Here is a 20,785-nt window from a genome sequence, read left to right on the forward strand (position 1 = left end):
CACATCCTTAGATGCTGGTGGGTACCCAGCCCTAGATGACAAAAACCACAAAAGGCTATGCGTTGCTTTAAAGTAAAAAAATAGACATTTACTTTATTTCTTCAAATACATGGATTTTCATTTGTTAGCAGTTAAGCCTGTGACCATACGGTCACTGTTGTCAGAGTCCCTGTTGCTGGCTGCAGACAGGTTACTCTGCAGGCCTGCAGCTTCCTGGCCTCCGCTTCCTCTCACAGACGGTTGTGGACTTGTGGTCAGGCCTCGGCCCTGCCTCTCGCCTGGTGTAAGAGTGGGTTTCTGGCCCCTTGAGTCCTTGTGCTGAAACACAGGGATACTCTTGACAGTGTTCTCACCGTAGCTGGCCCAGGCTCCGGGACAGACCCACAGGTGGTACTGCTGAGGGCATAAGCTGGCGCTGCACTGAGGACAAGCAGCACAACTTATGGTGGCTTCACAAGCCAACGAGAACATCCTAGACACCCACCCCTCACAGTTCCAATGCCTTCTTTGCTTACTCTGGCCTGAACCCAGGGACTCAGCAATGAAAGCAAGGTACAGCCTGAAGTCTGTGATCAGAGACCACAAGCAGGTGACCATGCTGACGGGCTGCATGTGGGGAGCAGCTGAGACTCAGGCCAAGACAAGCTGTCAGAGAGGATGCTCTGAGGAGCTGACACCCCAGGGAGGGGACAAAACCCAGGCAGACGGAATAGTGCCAAGGCCTTGCGGCACACTGAGCAACATGGGGCTTCAGGTAGAAGCCTTGCCTTGCCCTGCCCGCATAAGTCCAGCCTTTGGGTAGAAGCTTTGACCTGCCCGCATAAGTCCAGCCTTTGGGTAGAAGCTTTGACCTGCCCGCATAAGTCCAGCCTTTGGGTAGAAGCTTTGACCTGCCCGCATAAGTCCAGCTTCAGACTTGATAGCGCTATCCTGGCCTCAGCTCAGTGGGAGGTTGAGGAAGCCCATACTCTGGATTCTGTGTCTTCCTGGTGGCAGTGTGGCAGGCTCCATAGCGACTCACCTTGTGGCTCACAGCAGCCTCCGTGTCCGTGAATGGCAAGCACGCCGTGTCCTAAGCACGTCAAGGTCATCAGAAGTACTCAGGTGGGAGGGGGCAGAGTCCTCACCAGAACCAGGACCTATCTGAAATAATAAAAAGCCAGGCCAGGGAAGACAAGAGTGATGACAGCCAGAACAGGCAGGCAATGGGGAAGGGAGGACAACCCCCCCCACCACCAGCCCGAACATCAGGGACAGGCAGTTGCTAGCATATGCTTCTCCAGGACAGGTACATGGGAGCAGCTAGGTCTAGCTTTCTGCAGTTCTGCCCCTCGGGTAGGGTCTCCAACCATTAGGCAATCCCATGGTAACCACTCTCCTGCTCTGAGGTGCTAAGCAAGGGAGACAGATTCCCAGGTCCCCTTGGAACTAAGGTAGCACGACCAGGTGTGGAGCGACAGCTGCGTGAAGGTTCTACATGTCTAACCCTTGCGGGGAAGAGGCCAGGTAGGGCTCCCTGGGAGTAGCCAGGAAGGGCAGGAAATGGGTCCTATGGGAAACAGACAGTTTTGCCAGGCCTAGCTCTGTGAGCAAGAGATGCCTGGGAGGAACTCTGTACCCACGAGAGCACAAACAAGGGCAACTCTCACCTCCACTGTACCCACAGCCCATCTCATGTGTCACGTGTCAGGCCTGCCTCTCTACCTTGAGTTTGGGTGTGTGGTATGTGTGTGAGGTGGGGCTGTCACAGTAGAAGGCTGTCTCCCTCTTCTGCTACAGCCAGCCCAGGAGAGGCAGCTTCTGCTAAGCCTGTTCCCAACTAGGCAGACTGGACGAGCTTCCTCCTCCTTCAGAAACCCACAGAACTTCCACCTGCCCAGCTTAACACTTCCAGCAAGCCAGACACACACAGGCGGGCAAGGTACTGCAGGACCCGTCTGCCTGCCCCAGCATCCTTACCTGTATGGCGGCTGTGGCTGCTGGGTCCGCTTGTACTCTACAGGTGGGGCAGTCCAACTGCGAGGCCCTGTCCTTGAGTTCCAGATCACCAAGGTCTTCACTGTCACTTTCAGAACCAACAGCCATGGCTGACAGTGTGGTAGGGACACTGTTGGGAGGCAGAGTGGCCAGGAGAGCGGGAAGAGAGAAGATAGCCAGGAAACGTGTCTTCAGCAGGAGGTAGGCTGGGTTGTCCCGGAATTGCCTCTGTACCAGTTCCAAGGAAGTCTGTAGGGCTCCAGGCTTGGGCTCAGTTTGGGACCCAGCTGCCTGCCTGGCCACCAGAGAAGAAGCCTTCTGCTCCAAGTCCTTTTTATGGAGGAGGAGGCTGGACAATGCTCGCAAGCTGCACAGTGAAGGGGGCTGATAGGGCATCCTGCTCCCCAGTGGGGGCACACAAGCGCCTTGGCAGCCTTTCAGCCACGCCAGTGTGGCTGCCTCACTCTCCTGGGAAAGCAGACTTAGGTTCAGGGTCTTCTTTTCGTGCCCAGATGTGGGTGGTGTTTCGTGGCCCTGAGGACCTTTGGGTTCTGTGTCTGCACTGACTGGAAGCTGTCCCTGGCAAGCAGGAGTCATGGCAGGGGAAGGTAGCTGTTTTGTTGGTGGTCCTACAGTCTCAGGGGCCATCACTGACTGGGGGAGGCCCACCACAGCTGGTACTGGGACAGAGAGCAGCTTCTGAGTTGTGAGTACCCAGTTGACAGGCAGGCTGGCCTTGGCTGCCAGGGGCTGCCCACTTGCCTGTGGGCCAAGAACTGGTGGTAGACTGAGGGGTTGCATAGGTAGCTGTGTGGGGCTGGGGGCTGCTGGGAGAAGGGGCGGGCCCTGTTTCTGGGATGTGGCAGAGGCCTGAGACTGTCCAAGAGTACTTGGGGGGCAGCTTGTGGGGACCTGCATGGGAGCTGGGGCCAGGCTCCTAAAAGCAGCAGGGGCTGCAATATGGGTCCCTTTGTGGGAAGGATTTAGGGGAACAGTTTGCAGGGTGGGGGGCTGCTTGTCTGTGGCTGAGAGCCCAGCCACCTGCCAGGAGCCAGAAGGACTTGAACTGACCATCACTGGGGCCACAGGAACAGCGAGTTCTACACTGGATGTTGCAGGGCCTGCTACGGGGGAACCCTGGGGGGCTGGCAGCAGAGGGGGCTGGAGGATCACAGGTGAGGAGATCAGCAACTGGCTATTGATGGCAGTGAGGGCCTGAGTGGCCTTCTTGGCACGGGACTCACGGAGCCGTTTTTCACGAAGCAGCTCAGATACAGTCTTGGGTTTTGGTCGGAGGCCACGTGGGGCTGCTACAGGAACTTGGGAGGAGGCAGCCGAAGCACCGCAGGATCCCAGCTGTGGACGCTCTTTGTGGCTGTCTCTCTTTGCAGTTTGCTGACCCGGGATGCTTGGGAGGAGGCAGCCTAGAGGAAGAGACAACTATCTTGATGAGAACTTCAGGCAATGTGCCCAGGAACACCAGCAAGCCCATGTGTGGAATTTTAGCTCACCTCATGGGCTCCAACTCAAGGTACTCTGTTCACAGAGGGCAGCAGATGCCAGAGACAGCCCAGTCTACATTTTTTAAAAATAATTTTTTATTGTTTGTGTACTGATGTCTGTGTGAGGATGCTACATTCCCTGGAACAGGAGTTCCAGACAGTTGTGAGCTGCCATGTGGGTGCTGGGAATTGAACCTGGGTCCTCTAGAAGAGCAGTCAATGCTCTTAACTTCTGAGCCATCTCTCCAGCCTCCACCCAGTCTACGTCTAACAAGATGTGAGAGAATGGTTTGTAAACCTCAAAGATGCTCAAAACCAGGACTGCTGGTTCTCCCAACATGTGACACAATATGGTGCCTCGAGCCCTCAGGGGCTGCCCAAAGTTGAAAGTCCATGCAGTTCCAGGCCCTTCTAGCCTATTCTCAGGGCCACTGGCTGTGCTACTAGAGGCCGTGGCTCAGATGCAGAGCATTTCCCACCATAAGAGAGAAAGATGTGGCAGGTGGTACCTGTGCTGTTCTTGGCACTGGAGGACACCTGTGAAGACAGGAAAGTCAGTCTGTAGAATCTTTGCTGGATCCCATTAGTTCTTCCCGCTCACCACCCGCTGCAACTCTGGGGCTTTCCTGTCTGCACTGAGCGCAGGGGGCCCGGGAAAGGAGAGCCGCTGCTGGAGGCTTTCAGGACAGCTCCACTAAAGGCTGCTGGCCAGAGCTCATCAAATCATCACTGGACAGTGTGGGGCTTAGGGACTACGGGCACCAGAGTGCTCTTTTGGTTACTGCTTCCCCAGGTGACAGGGCTCCAAGCTAAAGCCTCCCCCAAACTGAACTGCAGCTGGTAAGCTACCTCCCTCAGACTCTAATCAGGCCTCCCGTGGGGCAGCTCACACAGATGCCTCCCTGAGAAGGTATGGTAAGGGATGTTCTGAGGGAGAGCCAACTTTTCTAAGGAAATGCCTGGAAATTGTTCCTCCAAGGAAGAGCTAAGACACCGAATCTGGGCCACCATGGGGCAGGAGTTGGAAGTATAGTTGTTCTCACTCCATTTTTTCTTTTTTCTTTTCCAGTCAGGGTTTCTCTGTAGCTTTAGAGCCTGGAACTTGCTCTGCAAACCAGGCTGGCCTTGAACTCAGAGATCTGCCCATTATCCATCTCTGCCTCTCTGCCTCCCGAGTGCCGGGATTAGAGGTGTAAGCCACCACTGCCTGGCTTACTCCTTTTTTTTTTTTTTTTTTTGAGGTTAGGTCTCATTATGTAGCTCTAGTTGGCCTGAAACTCATTATGTAGGCCAGGTTGGCTTTGAATTCACAGAGATCCGCCTGTTTCTGCCTTCCGTGTGCTTGGATTAAAGGAGTATGCCACTGTACCCAGTGTGACCTTCTTGTTCCCAGTGTCTGTTACCTGCAGAAGATGTGGTTGGGGGTTCTGGGTGCCAGGCTGGAGCAGTGCAAGTGGCTGGGTCTTCCTTTCTCGAACTACCTCCATGCAGCCTGCAGTATCAATCTGCAATAGCTGAGACACCTGAGAATAAGAACCTCCCCGCAACGATGGTCAAGGAGATGGAAGGCAGTCCTAACCATGGCTGTTCCAGGAGTAGATCCAAACTCCTAAAGCCTCTGACTGCCCAGGGAGGTCAAGACAATTTCACAGCCTCTAGCTTGGGCCTAGGCTCCATGCATGCTTCTTCACCAGTATAGAAGAAAGCATACCACATAGTTCAAAGAGGGAATGTCTTGTCATTTTGAATGTGGATTATCTGTATGAAACATGAAATATACTACTAAACCCTGAAAAAAAAAAAAAAGGAGAAAGCAGACACTGGGCAGTGGTGGCGCACACCTCTAATCTCACCACTTGAGAGGCAGAGAGTTCGAGGCCAGCCTGGTCTCCAGAGAGAGCTCCAGGACAGCCTCCAAAGCTACAGAGGAACCCTGTCTCAAAAAACCAAAAAAAAGAAAGAAGGAGGAGGAGAAGGAGGAAGAGGAAGAAGAAGAAGGAGAAGACAGCAGACAGCAATCTGCTAGGCGCTCACCTGAATAAGCAGTGTGAACACCGGAGTGCTGGTCAGGCGGGCGCTCTCTAACTGCATCCTGATGCTGTCAGCTAGAGGACAAGGGCAAAGCACAAAGTAGCCCCAGTTTTGAAGCTCCCCAACAGAGTCTGGGGCAGAGCAGCCTTAGTGTTCCACATTGCCTCCGAGAGCAGAAGGTAGGGCCCCCTAAGCCTCTCACTACTACCCCAGATCTAGCTGAACCTTGTTTCACAAGGGCAGGGAGGAAAGGGTGGCCCAACTGTTCATCTTCAAACCCTTTGGTGACAGTCCTATCTGTTCTTCATGGATCTGCCTCTCCACAGGTCCCTCCCCTGTGGTTCCCTCTGCCAGGAGAAGTACTTCCAGGGCTTGTTCCTGCCCCAGCTCCAGAAAGGTCCCAGGAGCCCTGGATCGTACCTTGAGTTTGCACTGCTGCAGGCCTCCTAGGAGCTTGTGTGCAGGACAGGTTGATGTCACCCACCCAGGGTATCACAGCCAGCAGAAGCCTGTGTTTAAGAAGCCTGCGGTGCAAAGCCTGTCTCTTGCGTCTCAGCTTATGCTGTAAAGTTCCACACCACAGCCGCCGCAGATGAGGCCCAGCCACACCGTCACCAGGGTCAGACCCCGAGCATGAATTAGGTAGGGGTGGCTGCATTGGTCTTTTCTTCACCAGTGTGTGGCTCCGGGTGGTTGGGCGGGTCCTGACCAACTTCAGCATTTTCTCTAGGGGCACTTTCAACGCAAGCTGTATATCAAAAGAGACCACGTAAGGCTGGCTGCAGCAGAACCTGGTGCAGGTCTAACACCTCCTTGTGAGACCCCATAGCATTCATCATGAACACCACTTGCTATTGGGAAAGCGCTCTGTAGTAAGACAAGTACGTGGTCTTCAGGTAGGGTCTGGCTCAGCTCCTTCTCTACGAGATGCTCTGGTCCACATGGCAGGCAGTGCCATGGCTGAGCTAGCTGCGCCATCCTTCCAGCAATGCTCTGGGCAGAGCAGCCTATGCAGCCCACAAGGCTGCTCTAGTCATTGCCAGAGCTGCATCCGGCTCTAGGCCCCAGCTCTGAGGCCAGAGAGAGACAGGTGGATGCACATGAGAAGCCAAGTTAGAAAGACACTGCCCAAGAACACCTTCTGGACTCAGCAGCTGGAGGTGGAAACCGCCCTCTCAGATGCGCCCTAAAGCGGATGTTATGACTTGGGGACAATGGAGGCTGCATTGTGAAGGCCACTACTACTGCACAACTCTGTAATTAGCCCTAAGCAACACATTTTAGTGAACAAGAGGACATGGCTGTGTCCAGGTCAGAAATAAAATTGTCCAGTGTCAGCGTTAGTGACCACTAGGAGCACAGAGCACTCACTACTCCCCCTTCTCACGTTTAGGGTGCACTGAGGCAAACCTTGCTGGCTGGGTCTTCCATGTTTGCTAGTACTGGACCCTCTTGGAACAGTGCTGTGGGGCTAACAGGGCATCTGCACCTGGTTTACCTCAGAAGTGGAGACGGTGGTGGAATCTTCCTTGTGGTGACTCTGAGTGGCATCAAGCGTGTAGGACACAGCACGGTGTTCTAGGTAGCATCCTGCCCCTTCTCTCTGGGACTGGCTGGTGGTCTGCCTGGTAGGAACCCACAGGTCAATGTCTGGCACTCTGTGCTGTGGAGGAACCAGTGCTCTGCCATTCTCCAGAGACTCTTCCAGCTCCATTTCTGATCCCGAGTCTTCACTACTGCTGCTGTTGCTGCTGCTGCTGCTGCTGCCACCGTAACCCTCACTGTCGCTGCTGTTGCTGCTGCTCGAGCTCCACTGGCTACTGTGATGGGGCCTCCGCCCCCTCCTCCTCTGGAGATGCTGCTTCTTCTGAGGGGAGGAAAGGAGTGCTCCAGGTCTCAGCTGCCCAGGTGTGCTATGACAGGCAGGTAGGCTAGCCTTAAAGAGGTCCCGGGCATGAACACCTCCAGGGTCAGAGCACACTGTTGCTGAGGTATGGTCTCCTGAAAAGGAGGGCCAGAACCTGCGTGCTCCCTACCCTACCCACTGCTCCGCCCTTGCCCAAGCACTCCCGCAGGTCATGGGCCTTCCACCCGAGCAAAGCAAGCAAACAAATGTCTCACCCTGGTCATTATTTTCCACTTGCTCAGACACTGGGAGCCTGACCGATGGGGCAGTTCAGAAGCTATTCGTGCCCAATGACCTGCAAAAACAACCACACTCCATTGAGGCTAAGTTATCAGGATGGTCGTCCCCCATGTGCTTGGCCAGAGGCAGTTCCTACTGAAGCCAGAGCACCTGTGTTTGACAGGATCTGTATCTCAGGGCTGACCAACCCCTGAGGAAGTTCTGGCACACACAGGTAGGAAGGCGAAGTCACTCCAGGCCCTGGTGCATCTGCTGTACCAAGGCTCTGAAGAGACAACGTCAAAGCTTTGTTCCTAGTGCTGCAGAGGGGCACCTGGAGGTTGCACTTATGGGGAAGTGTGACAACAGGTGACAAAATCCTTTGTATTTTGCATGTCCCAGAACGATAGTTAGCGTTTTTCTGAGGTGGTATCACCAGTATCAGCAAGATGTAGCTACAAACACCCACTCCTGCTCTGCAGTAAAAAGTTAGGAAATACTGCAAACACCAGTCACGAAAGATGTGACTGACATCCCAGAGGCTCCTCTGCACAGAGCACCAGAGCAGCCACAGAAGACACAGGAGCAGGACCAGAAGACTCCCAAAGGGTAGCACAGCTGTGACAATGTTAGGCAACATAATGGCTGCAGGTGCGTGTGTGCACACGAACATGGAGGCTACAGGTGAATCTTGGGTAATGCTCATGAATGGTCTCTACCTGGTGCTTTTTTTTTTTTTAAATTTTTTTTTATTTATCACGTACACATATTCTGTCTGCGTGTATGCCTGCAGGCCAGAAGAGGGCACCAGACCTCATTACAGATGGTTGTGAGCCACCATGTGGTTGCTGGGAATTGAACTCAGGACCTTTGGAAGAGCAGGCAATGCTCCTAACCACTGAGCCATCTCTCCAGCCCTCTACCTGGTGCTTTATAGTTATTTGTGTGTGCTGTGTGTTTGTGCCAGGATGAAAGGTATGTATCACTTCGTCTGCTTTCCAATTTCCTGTAGTGACTATCACTCGTTTGTAATGGAGAGCATGGGGCTGGAGCCTGGAGGCAAGCCTGTCTAGCCAGCTAAGGTCCAGGATTTCATCCCCAGCACCAGCACTAAAACAAAAGAGCATTTGCAATGGGGAGACACACTACCGCACGTTAAGACTGAGCCTGAGGCAGAAGCTGACACCAGGAGAGCAGCCTAAGATCCGAAAAGACGCAGTCTCCAGATGGTTGTGGGGATTCCCAGCATGCTCAGAGCCAGCAGCGACAGGAAAGACAAGTGCCCAACAACTCACCGACACCGTATTTTTCTATTAGTTGGATCAGCTGCTGCTCTTCTTTTGCATTCCACCTTCCCTTCTTCAGGTTGAAATGTAATCTTCTGATGTAGCTGGAAATGGTGTGCAAACAGAGGGACAGTTTAAGACCCACCACTGCTCCTCCGTCTTCTCCAATAATTTCTTAGACCGACACCACAAGCAAATAAATAAATAAAAATAAAGACAAGCTCTGGACAGTGGTGGCGCATGCCTTTAATCCCAGCACTCGGGAGGCAGAGTCAGGTAGATCTCTGTGAGTTCAAGGTCAGCCTGGTCTACAGAGCGAGTGCCAGGATGGCTCCAAAGCTACAGAGAAACCCTGTCTTGAAAAACAAACAACAACAACAAAAAAAAAACAAAACAAAAAGAAAAAAAAATAAAGAGAAGCTGGACTTAATCAAACATTTAAAAATTTTTATGCTTTAAGGCAGTGGTTCTCAACCTTCCTAATGCTGTGCCTCTTTAATAGACTTCTTCATGGTGTGGTGACCCCCAACCATAAAATTGTTTTTGTTGCTACATTATAACTGTAATTTTGTTACTGTTATGAATTGTTATGTAAATCCTGTGAAAGGATGATTCAAATCCCAAAGGGGTCATGACCCACAGGTTGAGAACTACTGCTTTGAGGGCTCTGGAAAAGAAAGAAGAGATGAGCCATTGACTGGCATACCATGCAAATCCTGCACCTGACAGGGACTTGCATCCAGAATGCATAAAGACGCACATAACCCTCACAAGCCAGTAATGCAAAGACAAGTAATTTAAACCAGGCAAGGCACTTGACAGATGTTTCTCCAAAGAGATGCACACATGTAAGAAACCAGCAGGCCCAGCAGAGAGGCTCAGCAGTGAGCCACAGGGGCTGCTGCGAGATGCTACTGCGGGAGGCTACTTCATGGGCACTTAGAAGGTGCAGTTCCAAGCAGAGACAGGGACAACAGGAATACATGCTGGGGTGAAGACAGAGTGCCCCAACACTCACATGCTGCTTGTGGGAGCACACAATAATAGGGACACTTTGCACAAAGTCTAGCAGCTTCCAAAAAAGCCAAACACAAGAGTCACTGACTCAGGAACATTCCTGAAATAAGCATGTCTTGAGAAACACTTGTCCAAATGGTCAAAATGTTCAAGGCTCATGCACCTTTGAACCAAATGAACAGAAACACAGCATCTATCAGAATGCCCTTCCTTGCAAACGCCAGAATCCAAATTTGCATCCCACATGTTCCTATCGACAGTGATAAACAACGTTCTATAAACATTCTTGTCCGGTACAAGAGTTTCTGCCTGGGGCACTTGAGTTTTGCAGGTAGGGACTGCAACATCTCACATAGTGCTGCCTCATGCTCTGGATTCTCCAAAGGCCGTGCTCTGCTCCCCAGGAGCACTTGTTACTGTGCTCTTTTGTTTCTGTTTGTTTGTTTTGACAGCTGCCCCTATCCATATCTGTGTGAAGTATTTCACTGTGGTTCTGACTTGCATTCCGGAAGTTAGTGACTGAGCATTTTTTCATGGCCTTCTGGCTGCTTGTGCATCTCCGGAGCCAAGTCTACTGACCTTTGCCTGTTTGAATGGGGTTCTGTGGGGTTAGAGTGTGGACTGTAGGTGATCTACATTAACAAGGTAAAGTAAAACATGTCTGAACAAACCACTGAAAGAAAAGGAGAGAACCCTAGTAGCCTGATGGGGACCATCTCCCCAGCAATGTGGGGGACCTGATGGGGACCATCTCCCCAGCAATGTGGGAGGACCTGATGGGGTCCATCTCCCCAGCAATGTGGGGGACCTGATGGGGACCGTCTCCCCAGCAAAGTGGGAGGACATCGGCAAGAGTTGCCACTAGCATTTGACTCCTTGTGGATAACAGAAATAGGAAAGTTCTGCTTCCCAGCAGTGCCACCCCTAGTATGCAAAGCGCTTGTGGACGAATCACTTTTGGGTTGCTGCCTACAGAAGTGTGACTCAAGCAAGTCGCTCCTTCAGCCAGTGTGGGCAACTCACCGGTCTCTGCATTGGGCATCGCTCCTACCTGGCACCTCTTCCCGGATTTTAAACCAGTCGTGAGCCCCATACTTGGCAACAGCTTGAAGCAACTTCTGCAGGAAAGAAGAGAATAGACAATGCCTCCACCCGAGCTTAAAAAGGGTTGTACTTAGGGTAGCCAGGCAAACGTCCTGAGTAGTCTTCTCTGGGTGACAGACTTACAGCATCTTCCTCTGGGGTCCAGAACCCCCTTTTCAGGCTAGGATCCAAGCTCTTGGTCCAACGGTAGATCAGTTGCATGGAGTCTCTTCCTTCCATAAAGTAGACAACTGGGGACAGAGAAGACGGGGGCTCACCCATCTTATGCAGGCAATAAGCAGGAAGAGAGGGGTCTCCCAGAAGCTACAGAGAGGAGTGACTTTGGTCATCAGGCCCCTCACTCCCCCGCCCACACTCCCTAGTACAGCTGTGAACTCTTCTACAAATCTCTGCTTCCAGGGACCTAGGCCTCAGGCCACTAGGGCTTGGAGCAGCTCAAGGGATGAGAAGATGCCTTTTGCTGTGGTGGGCTTACTCTTGCGGTATGGAATATGGTTCCCAACACGCATCTCCTGGACCAGCTGGGTGAGCATGTGGTCTTCCTCTTCTGTCCACTCCTTGCGTTTCAAGGCTTTGTTGTACTGCTGGAATTTCTGTAGGCACTGGAAGGCGCTGCGGCTTGTCTTCCCAAGGCCAAACAGAAATGAATGAGCATCACTGGGCTTCACCCTGCACACGCAGAGATGCCCAGAAACAGCCCTCCAAGGGCTTCCAGGAGAAGGGGGCCTGAACTACAGGCAGCACTCTGTACAGCAGAGCTCTCCTCTTCAGGCTCCTGGGGAGTGATAGTTTGCTAGACCATGGAGGGGCCCAGAATAGGAGCAGTTCAGAGAAGGTTCTATGGCTTGTAAAAGAAAACCTGGCCATAGACAACTGTGTTGCTAATCCCAGCATTTGGGAGCCTGAAGCAGGAGAGTGCCATGAGTCTTAAGTCAGCCTGAACTACAGAGTGAGACCCTGTATTAAAAACAAACAAGAAAAATCCTTGTGACAGCTAACTCAGATGTCTAGACGACACTGCCAATTCCTAGAAGGATGGGAGGAGATGCTGTGGGAATGCCTCTCAAAGCCTCTCACAGGAATCCTCTGGCTCTCAAGCTCGGAGGCAGGCTATTTAGAACCTTAGATAGGCAGGGATGAGGGACACACGGCAGATAAGGCAGCCACACGACACTGCGTCTGCACCTGCCCATCACTCATCCCCTCATGGAAAGGCTTTTCCAGGAGACTCACTATCTGAGCCAGCTCACCAGCCATGGGACTTAGGGGTGGGATGTGGTAGGTGCTCAGCTATGGTTTGCTTCTAGGCATTTCCCCACAACAAATAAAAGGCAAAGAAATGCAGGAAATGGTTACATTTCACCAGACAAGATGGAAATTAAAGTTAAAAAGATAAAGGGACAAATCACTTGCTTTAAAGCACAATTTACCAAACAAATTAATTCCTAAGATTGTGTGTACCACACTATACAGCATGAGACTGAGCTCCATCCCAAGCCCAGAAGTCCATGTCCTCCCAGACTTCCAAGGTTTGCAGGTTCTGGTCCTTACCCCTAGCTCCTCTGCAACCAAATGCCACTCCAAGTGGCCGTGCGCGGCAGCAATGGCTTTCAGTCGCTCCACCTCCTCTGCGCTCCATTCTTGCTTGTTGATGCTTGGATGCTCAGAACTCTGCCAGAACTTCCGGATCTCCTCTGCACTGCGGCCTCCTTCAAACTGCACCCACGGGAACACAGCTTTTAGAGCGTTACTGATGCCAAGCATATCAAAGTCATAGCCCCACCGCGGGGTTTTCACTGTGTGCCAGCCAGTGGCTTTTGTGGCCATTAAGTGAGCTGACTTGTTTGTGTAGCCAAAGGCACTGAAGACTGCACTTCTCAAGAAGCGCACCTTGTCACAGAGGGGCCCATGAAGTCCTTTGCCACTTCTGGCAGTGCTAGGCATGCTTGTTTGTAGAGTTTACAGTGGGATACGGCACAAGGGGAGGCGAGACTTTACCACCTAGTTCCCACCCACACTTGGCTTAGAAGCACTGGTGCAGCTGTGGGCGCTCAGGGCTGCCCGACTTACATTGATGTTGGAAATCTTTTCCCAGTCGTGGTTGTCCAGCCGGTTCCCCAGCAAAGTTTCCTCTGGGAGCTGGCTACAGGAAAGAATAAGGAGCTGGTATCATGCAAGGCTTGCAGCTCTCCCCTGCACCCAGAAGGCCCCAGCTTACTTGATGTCCTGAATCTCCTTCTCTGCTTCCTTAATCTGCTTCTCCAGGGCCTGCCTGTCCAACTCGCTAGAGACTCGGCTCTGTTTCTCATGTAAGTACTCAAGTCTGCAAGGCAGGCAGAGTGGAGGAGTTGTGGATGAAATGTCCTAGGGAAACCGAAGTTCTGTCCTCTGAACTGCACTTGTGCAAGTCTCACGGATCAAAGTTGGAAAACCTGCACAGGAATGTGCTTTCTCTCTTGCCTTGGTCCCTTAACACAAAGAAAGCCCTGGCACCACCTCTGAGGCACCCCTACCACCAGAATACCATCATCCAGGGTAGGAGTTGCCAGGTTGTTTGCAGTCTTGGCTTCCAGGACACAAACATCTCAGGCAAGCCTGACTTAGTTCTGCAGCTACTGCTACAGCAAATAGCAAACAGATCTTGTTTGGAAAGAGCTGGTTCACTCACACTTCAGGAAAACCATCAGTATTGAGCACACAAGTCCAGAGAGGACCGGTACCCTGTGGTCCAGCTCTAAGAGACACCTCTGATCTGATTACTCTGTTCTTAACATTGTCAGCATCATGTGGCCACTTTGCCCCTTTTAAATGACACAGGCATAGCAGGTGTGGCTCTTTCGGCACAGCTCACACCCTGCCCCCGAGGACATCTGTTTTCAGCAACTTATCAAAACAACAATGCCCTTCATTGTGTACTCACACGGGGCACTGCATGATGCCCTTTGGTCATGTGATATGTACCCATCAATGAACTCATAAAGCTGGTTTCACAGACAGGCCCAGAAACCCAGAGAAGAGAATCTGAGAAACTGACTGCAGCATGCCTTCTGACCTCCATGCTCCATACTGGGCCACATTGCCCGGCCACCCATTTCAGAACAGAGTAAAGGACGGACGTCGACGTCACAGGGTTGCAGGGGCAGCTGACCCTCACCAGCCCCAGAGCGGCCTGGCCTTCAAGCGTGGGGAAGGCTATGGCGACCTATTTCCAGACTTACTTTAGCAACTTGGGCTGAAGCAGGCGTTGCAGGCGATCGCTCACAACAGACTTCCTGAGCAAGGCTTTCTCCCAGTGCTTCCCTGAGGAGGAGGATATAGTGATGTGATGTCACGAGGCCTGGCCTACCCCACAGACACACACATCCACTGAATCCGCTCTGCAGTTCTAGCCTACCCCCTGCATGACAGTGGGGCAGCCAGCCAGAACACCTTCCGGCCCATGATTCCACCCTCCACCCAAGCCTAGCTCAGAGTATTCTTTAGGGCTAGGTGTTCTAAGAATAGCTAGAGTTGGGAAGGGCTGTGTGTGGTCCAGCCTGCACCCAACTCAGCACTGGAGAGGCCAGTCCCAGCAACCAAGGCCTGAAGGAGCCCATGAGGCCACAGGAGGGAGGGCCTGAGAACTACCGCACATGTCCAGGAGAGGCCAGGCTGTGGGGATGCTGTAGGGATGCCCTCTGTGTTTTCCAGGGTTGGTGGATGCCCACCCAGAAGGCTCTCTGGACTTACACTTGGTCACCAGGAGCTGTTCAAAGGGCTTGATTCCCTGGGCAGCCTTCTCTCGTGTGTCTTCATTGGCAGGAGGCCCCTGTCAGAGTGTAGTGTCAGGACATGGCACACAGACCACACTCACCCTTCCAGGCCCCCACGGAGACTCAGAATCTTCCCTCTTGCCTCCTCATATGCTGTCCACATGCAGGGCCAGGCCCAAGACATCTGTTCTACAAGCTACTGCTGAGTGAAACGCTCTGGGCATGACCGCCCCAGCACAAGGGAGTGTCCAGAGGCTCCATGAGGCTGACAGGCACATAGAGCCATAAGCAGTTTCAGGTCTACACTGACTTGCTAAAGGCTGCGATTCTATTTCAAAGGAACACACCCCAAAGGGCAATGTTAGCTGGAGGCCTTGACTTTCATTAAAGGATGAGGTGGTTTTTGGGGGACAAAAAATTTTAACCCAAAAGACTCAAGGGAACTCACAAGTGTGGAAAAGAAGAGAGACCCTTCTTTCTAGGACACTCAACCAGCTGCTGAGAGAGGGGTCTTTACTACTTACCACTCCAGTGACCTTGTCCTTGAAGTACGGCTTCATAAAGTGGCCTATGTACATGTATGAAGGCAGGCTTTTGCCATCCTTCACCTTGGGACATTTGGTCCCAGCCAGATCAAACAGAATCTCTTCCTGGAACAAAAGCAAGGCCATCCATGAGCCAAGAAGAGGAAGAGGGCAGGTAGAGGGTGAACAGATGATGTGGGATTCCCCTCTGTATGCTGTGAATATGTTTATTTCCATTGGTTAATAAAGAAGCTGTTTTGGCCAATGGCTTAGCAGAGCAAAGCCTGGCAGGAAATCCGAAGAGACATATATAGAGTTGGCGGAGCCAAGGAGACACCATGTAGCTGCCAAACGAGACAGATACCAGATCCTTACCAGTAAGCCACAGCCTCGTGATGATACATAGATTAATAGAAATGGGTTAATTCAAGATATAGAAATATGCCTGAGCCACTGGCTGAACAGTGTGGTAATTGATACAGTTTCTGTGCGATTATTCAGGTCAGGGCAGCCGGGAAACAAAAGAGCAGTCTCCGTCTACAAACAGATCCACTGTGAGCACTGTCCTGGGAATCTGATCCTGTGGGACACTGAGGGTCAGGAGGGCTTAGACGGGCCTTGAGTAGGCAATCTTACCTGCTGTTCCTGGTTCTGGGCTAGCAGCTGGCTAACCTCTGCCAGCTTCTCCTGGATCACCTCCTGGTAGACCATATTTAGTTGCAGACAGGTCTCGGGGTCTTCAGGAAGAGCTTTGTCCTTGGGGTCCTCCTCATCATTGCTGGCCTCACTCCACCTTTCTTCTCCCTGGTTAGGGGCCAGAAAAGGCAAATGAAGAGATAGCAACCCCCTTTCTTGTTGCCACGCTCAGGTCCACACCCACAAGGAATACTGGGGCAGCTCTGGTATGAGCCCCTGAATGCGGAACCATGAGCTGATCCTACCGGGGTGAGGGAGGAGTTCTATTTGGAAACAGAGCCCATCACCCTCAAGGCGGAGTGTGTGTATCTTTTCAAATCAACATGAGCTCTGCTTGTGAAGCACATGCTGGGGCTGGGGTACCATAGCAAGCAGCTTCCAATTTTGCAACAGACATCTCTGTGAAGCCCGAACTTCACAGCAAGTTTGTTGTACTCCCATCCCCAGTACCTCAAGTGTCAGATATCAGCAAAGAGACTCCCTGAATAGCCATGGGGATCAAAACCTGGGAATGGCCGGGCCATGGTGGCGCACGCCTTTAATCCCAGCACTCGGGAGGCAGAGGCAGACGGATCTCTGTGAGTTCGAGACCAGCCTGGTCTACAGAGCTAGTTCCAGGACAGGCTCCAAAGCCACAGAGAAACCCTGTCTCAAAAAACCAAAAAAAAAAAAAAAAAACCTGGGAATGCCAAAATGTCTAATGACTACAGGGCTGTGTCAATCTAGTGAGCAAACACATAGTCTTGCTTGTTTGGTAAAGAAATAAGAAAACTGTCAAAAAAAAAAAAAAAAAAACTCTACAGGGGGCTGGAGAGATGGCTCAGAGGTTAAGAGCACTGGCTGCTCTTCCAGAGGTCCTGAGTTCAATTCCCAGCAACCACATGGTGACTCACAACCATCTGTACTGAGATCTGGCGCCCTCCTCTGGCGTGTGGGCATACATCGAGGCAGAATGTTGTATACATAATAAATAAATAAATCTTAAAAAAAACCTCTCCAAACAAAATTCCTCAAACGATCAAAATATGGTTAGCAAAACATGGTTATTCTGGTATGAATCGATCTCTGCCAGGTGCTTTTCTAAGTCTTCTATGGTGACCACTGTCTAGATGGAAACAGGTACAGTGGCTAAGCTGTGAAACTGGCCAGACACATGGGCTGCTGCCGCCTACATCTGATGTTTTTAGAGTGAGTGCAGCAAAGGCCAGCAGTTAGAGTTAGCAGCCTGTTAGAGGGCTCAATTCTGCCGATAACTTTAGCTTTGCTAATAGCTTGTGTTCAGGGATGATCTCCATGGTACGGTGTGAGCTTAGTGTGAATGAGTCCCTGGATTCCATCACTAGCACAAGAAGCGAGCACTCTGTGATGCCTTATTTTCACAATGAATGGGCGTTAGTTGTAGGAAAACCAGCAGGAGTGCAAACAAGTCCTCCGGGTTGGTCTGGAAGGCAGCCAGCAGCAGATAAGCCCCAGCAGCCCAGCCGAGTAAGCAACAATTACCAGGACGGGGACAGAAGCAGTTCCCAAGTCCTCATCGGGCAGGAAATCTATAAGAAACACAAGTACACCATGTTAGAGTGGGAGCCTAGGCAGCAGGAGCATGCTGCTGACAGACGAGCCCTTACAACAGGGTCCCATGGGAGCGTTAGCCACTAAGCTTAGGAAAGAAATCCTGGGTGTCTGGGTCATGGAGATTACTCAAGCTGACAGGATGGACTCTGGGCCCTCCCTTCCCTCCTGGATGCCACTGTTGTCTGGAGGCTCCAGGTCTGATACACATGCAGACCCAAGAGCTAAAGACTGAGGGAATGGAAGGAACTTTCTGAGGTAAAAGCAGAGGACAGTTTGGGCAAGAAACAACAGTCTGGCCACAGAGCAGTTCACAGTCTAACATAGTTAAAGGGTACATACAGGTGCTCCGGCCATGCCATGCTATGCCAGACACATGGACATACCTGCTTCAGAGTCTGAACTGAGACTGGATTCAGAGATCTCCAAATGGGTGCTGGAGGATCCAGGATACAAAATCCTTTCGAGTTCTTGGATCTCCTGCGTTATTTTCTCTCTCTCCGCGTCGATGTCCATGGCTTCAGCCTGCCTTCACAGTATTATGAGACGTGAGAATTGAGTGTGCCTGGATCTCACCCTCCTTTGGACACAAACTTGCTAGAGATGGCAAGAGCCTGTTCAGAAGCAGGCAATGGGCTACCCAGATGGAGACCTAGGCTCAAGATCAGCTTGGGGGTGCCCTGAGTGTTCCTACAAGGTGACACTTTCACACCCAGGAACTCCTGTTCTTGATTCATCACCTGTCATCAACACCTGACACTGGCCCTGCCTTTCTTGTGGCTACCATCAGCATAGGTAAAAACACAGTCCACCTGTTGGCCCCTGTGCCCTTGTGTCCAATCAGAGGGAGCTGGTTACCAAATGCAGAAAATGCAAAACAAAAGACATTCAGTTGCTGTGATCTAAGAGTACCATGACCACAGCTGCAGGTGGCCCTGCTCGACACAGTGCTGAATGGCGAGCTTTCAGAGCAAGGCTTTGCTAGGGCTGTGACCTCACTTATCAGAACAGCACCTGGCTCACAGTGCCGCCTGACACTGAGCACAAAGGAGGCGTTCTCATGGGAACACTAAGCAAAATCTGAGAGAGGAGGAAAAGTGGGAAGGGAAGGGTGAAAGACTATTACAGAAAACACAAGCTTGGGCTGGAGAGATGGCTCAGTGGTTAAGAGTACTTGTTACTCTTCCAAAGGTCCCCAGTTCAATTCCCGGCAACCACATGGTGGCCCACAATCATCCATAATGAGATCTAGCGCCCTCTACTGGCCTGCAGGCATACATTCAGGCAGAACACGGTATATATAATAAATAAATCTTAAAAAAAAAAAGTGTGGTGGGTAAGATGGCTCTCCAGGTTCTTGCCACGAAAGCCTAATGACCCGAGTTCAATGCCAGGAAAACATAATGGAGAGATCCCATTCTAGGTTTTCCTCTGACAACCTCACCATACATATAAGTAAATAAACTAATACGATAAAGCTGGGTGTGAAAGTTGGGTATAATGGCCCAGGCCTTAAGTTCCAGCACTCTGGAGGCAAAGGCAGGTGGATCTCTGAGTTCGAGGCCAGTTTGATTTACAGAATGAGTTTCAAGAAAAGTCAGGGCAACACAAAGAAACCTTGTTTGAAAAAAACCAACCAACCAAAACACCAAAAAAGGTAGTGGCACTCCCCCTTCTCTCTCTCTCTCTCTCTCTCTCTCTCTCTCTCTCTCTCTGTTTTTGGAGACAGGGTTTCCCTGTGCAACCCTGGCTGGCCTCGACCTCAGAAATCCGCCTGCCTCTGTCTCCCAGGTGCTGGGATTAAAGGCTTGTACCACCACCATCCTGTTGCACTCATTTTTAATTCTAGCCTTTGGGAGAACAGGCAGATGGATCTCTGAGTTTCAGGCTATTAGTGAAATCCTGTCACAAACAAAAAAAATCAAACACAAGTTCACACTCAGATTCAGAAATGAAGAGAAACATTCTGCTCCTGGCTTGACTTTTTACTACCGAGGTGTTGGCAGCAGCTTTGCCTGATTGCATCAAAACAAAGCAATCCCTTCAGTGATGTCATTCCTGAACTAGATGCCTTACTTCAACCAAACTCCTTACTTCAACCAAGTTTCGTTAGAAGCAGCCAGATCTACAGACCTAGCAATAACCATTGCCATTGGACCCCTGACCTCCAAAGAAAAGGCAACGTGTGTTTTGAGGCGACAGAAATTCCATCTCCCACCTCCCTCGCGCTGTGAATGAAGAAAAGGTCACATGTTCAAGCCTTCACTGACATCAGAGGCGCCTTTCTGCCTGTCCCTTCTAAGGGCATAACCCGATTCCGGGCTAGGCAGTTGAAGGCCCAGGCACCCTTCGTGGCTGGATTCGATTAGCCACGCTTGATCCCTGGGGCTGCGGCGCACAACCGGGAAGAGCAGCGGCTCGAAGCGCAGCACTGTGCAAACCTGCTGCGTCTCACCAGCTGCTGGACCTCGGCTGGGCTCGGGATGCGGGCTTTCCGCTCCGGAAAGGTAGTGGCCACACCGGGCCTCGGATTCCCCACGCTGCTTGCTCCGCCCCTCCGGGACACAACGCCGGCTAGCTGCAGCCCGCCCGTCCTCACCTGTTAGGCCGCTCCACACACTCCACAGCCTGTTCCGTCGCCCGGGCGACCACACGCACATCAAGCTTCCGGCGGCCCCGAAATTCAGCAGGCTCGTACCGGAAGTCCCGCCCCGGGCACGGCGCAGAGCATGCTGGGACGGGGTCCTAGCGAGAAGCTGAGCTTCTTTGGAGTTTCCTGGGAGTTCCATGGTTCGTCCCTTGGTGTCGTGGGTTTGGGTGAATGGTCAGTGAGGGGGTAGCTAAGTACCGTTCCACATTTGGCAACTTTGGAGCCCACAACCCGGGACCGCCTGAAGTGAACATTCATTCCCTGAGGAACATTTTGCCTGACCTGTCTTAGAGGCCAGCAAATCCACAGGGCTGGATAGAGGAGTTGGGGGTCTTCCTCGTGTCTAATAATGCGTGTGAGTGGCAGGGTCTGGGTAATGGTTTGAGGCACAAGATGGTCAGCACTTAGGAGGCAGATCTCTGTGAGTTCAAGTCCAGCCTGGTCTACGCAACAAATTCCCGGACTATATAGATCCTGTCTCAACTAAAAAAAGTCTGGCCCAGAGTTGGGATTGGTCAGGGTGAGTCTGGGGCTCTGAAGCAGACCTGCAGG

At 51.8% G+C, this 20,785-nt stretch overlaps 1 protein-coding gene across 5 annotated transcripts; it reads right to left on the reverse strand.

Moving 5' to 3' along the window:
* Positions 1 to 108: 108 nt before the first annotated feature.
* Snapc4 (small nuclear RNA activating complex polypeptide 4) lies at positions 109 to 20,235 on the reverse strand. 5 transcript variants are annotated; one of them, XM_041675211.1, is made up of 23 exons: positions 20,183 to 20,235; positions 17,970 to 18,112; positions 17,515 to 17,561; positions 15,955 to 16,122; positions 15,319 to 15,444; positions 14,772 to 14,850; positions 14,261 to 14,342; positions 13,261 to 13,365; positions 13,113 to 13,185; positions 12,594 to 12,758; positions 11,518 to 11,665; positions 11,166 to 11,272; positions 10,962 to 11,056; positions 8,931 to 9,025; positions 7,632 to 7,711; positions 7,009 to 7,377; positions 5,931 to 6,258; positions 5,514 to 5,584; positions 4,883 to 4,993; positions 3,989 to 4,016; positions 1,960 to 3,401; positions 1,022 to 1,143; positions 109 to 318 (listed from the first exon to the last, which is right to left on the reverse strand). In XM_041675211.1, the coding sequence occupies exons 2-22, from the start codon at positions 18,097 to 18,099 to the stop codon at positions 1,030 to 1,032; spliced, it is 3,963 nt and encodes a 1,320-aa protein (XP_041531145.1). In that variant the 5' UTR covers positions 18,100 to 18,112; positions 20,183 to 20,235; the 3' UTR covers positions 109 to 318; positions 1,022 to 1,029. The 5 variants fall into 5 exon arrangements, with proteins under 5 accessions (XP_041531145.1, XP_041531148.1, XP_041531146.1 ...); XM_041675214.1 differs by having other exon boundaries at positions 109 to 420; XM_041675212.1 differs by having other exon boundaries at positions 17,970 to 18,108; positions 20,183 to 20,228.
* Between the last annotated feature and the right edge of the window lie 550 nt (positions 20,236 to 20,785).

Source organism: Microtus oregoni, unplaced genomic scaffold (assembly GCF_018167655.1).
Source record: "Microtus oregoni isolate MIOR12 unplaced genomic scaffold, Mior012 000025F_ref0000491, whole genome shotgun sequence".
Classification (NCBI taxonomy): Eukaryota; Metazoa; Chordata; class Mammalia; order Rodentia; family Cricetidae; genus Microtus; species Microtus oregoni.

What these genes read in the sequence shown, in the direction of transcription:
- Snapc4 (XM_041675211.1), bottom strand. Translation starts at nt 18,099, where the DNA reads ATGGACATCGACGCGGAGAGAGAGAAAATAACGCAGGAGATCCAAGAA. An exon ending in TGCAGCAGTGCAAACTCAAG is followed by an intron (nt 5,585 to 5,930) that starts GTACGATCCAGG and finishes CTTGTCCTCTAG; the next exon opens with CTGACAGCATCAGGATGCAG. An exon ending in TGTTCACACTGCTTATTCAG is followed by an intron (nt 4,994 to 5,513) that starts GTGAGCGCCTAG and finishes CAGGTGTCTCAG; the next exon opens with CTATTGCAGATTGATACTGC.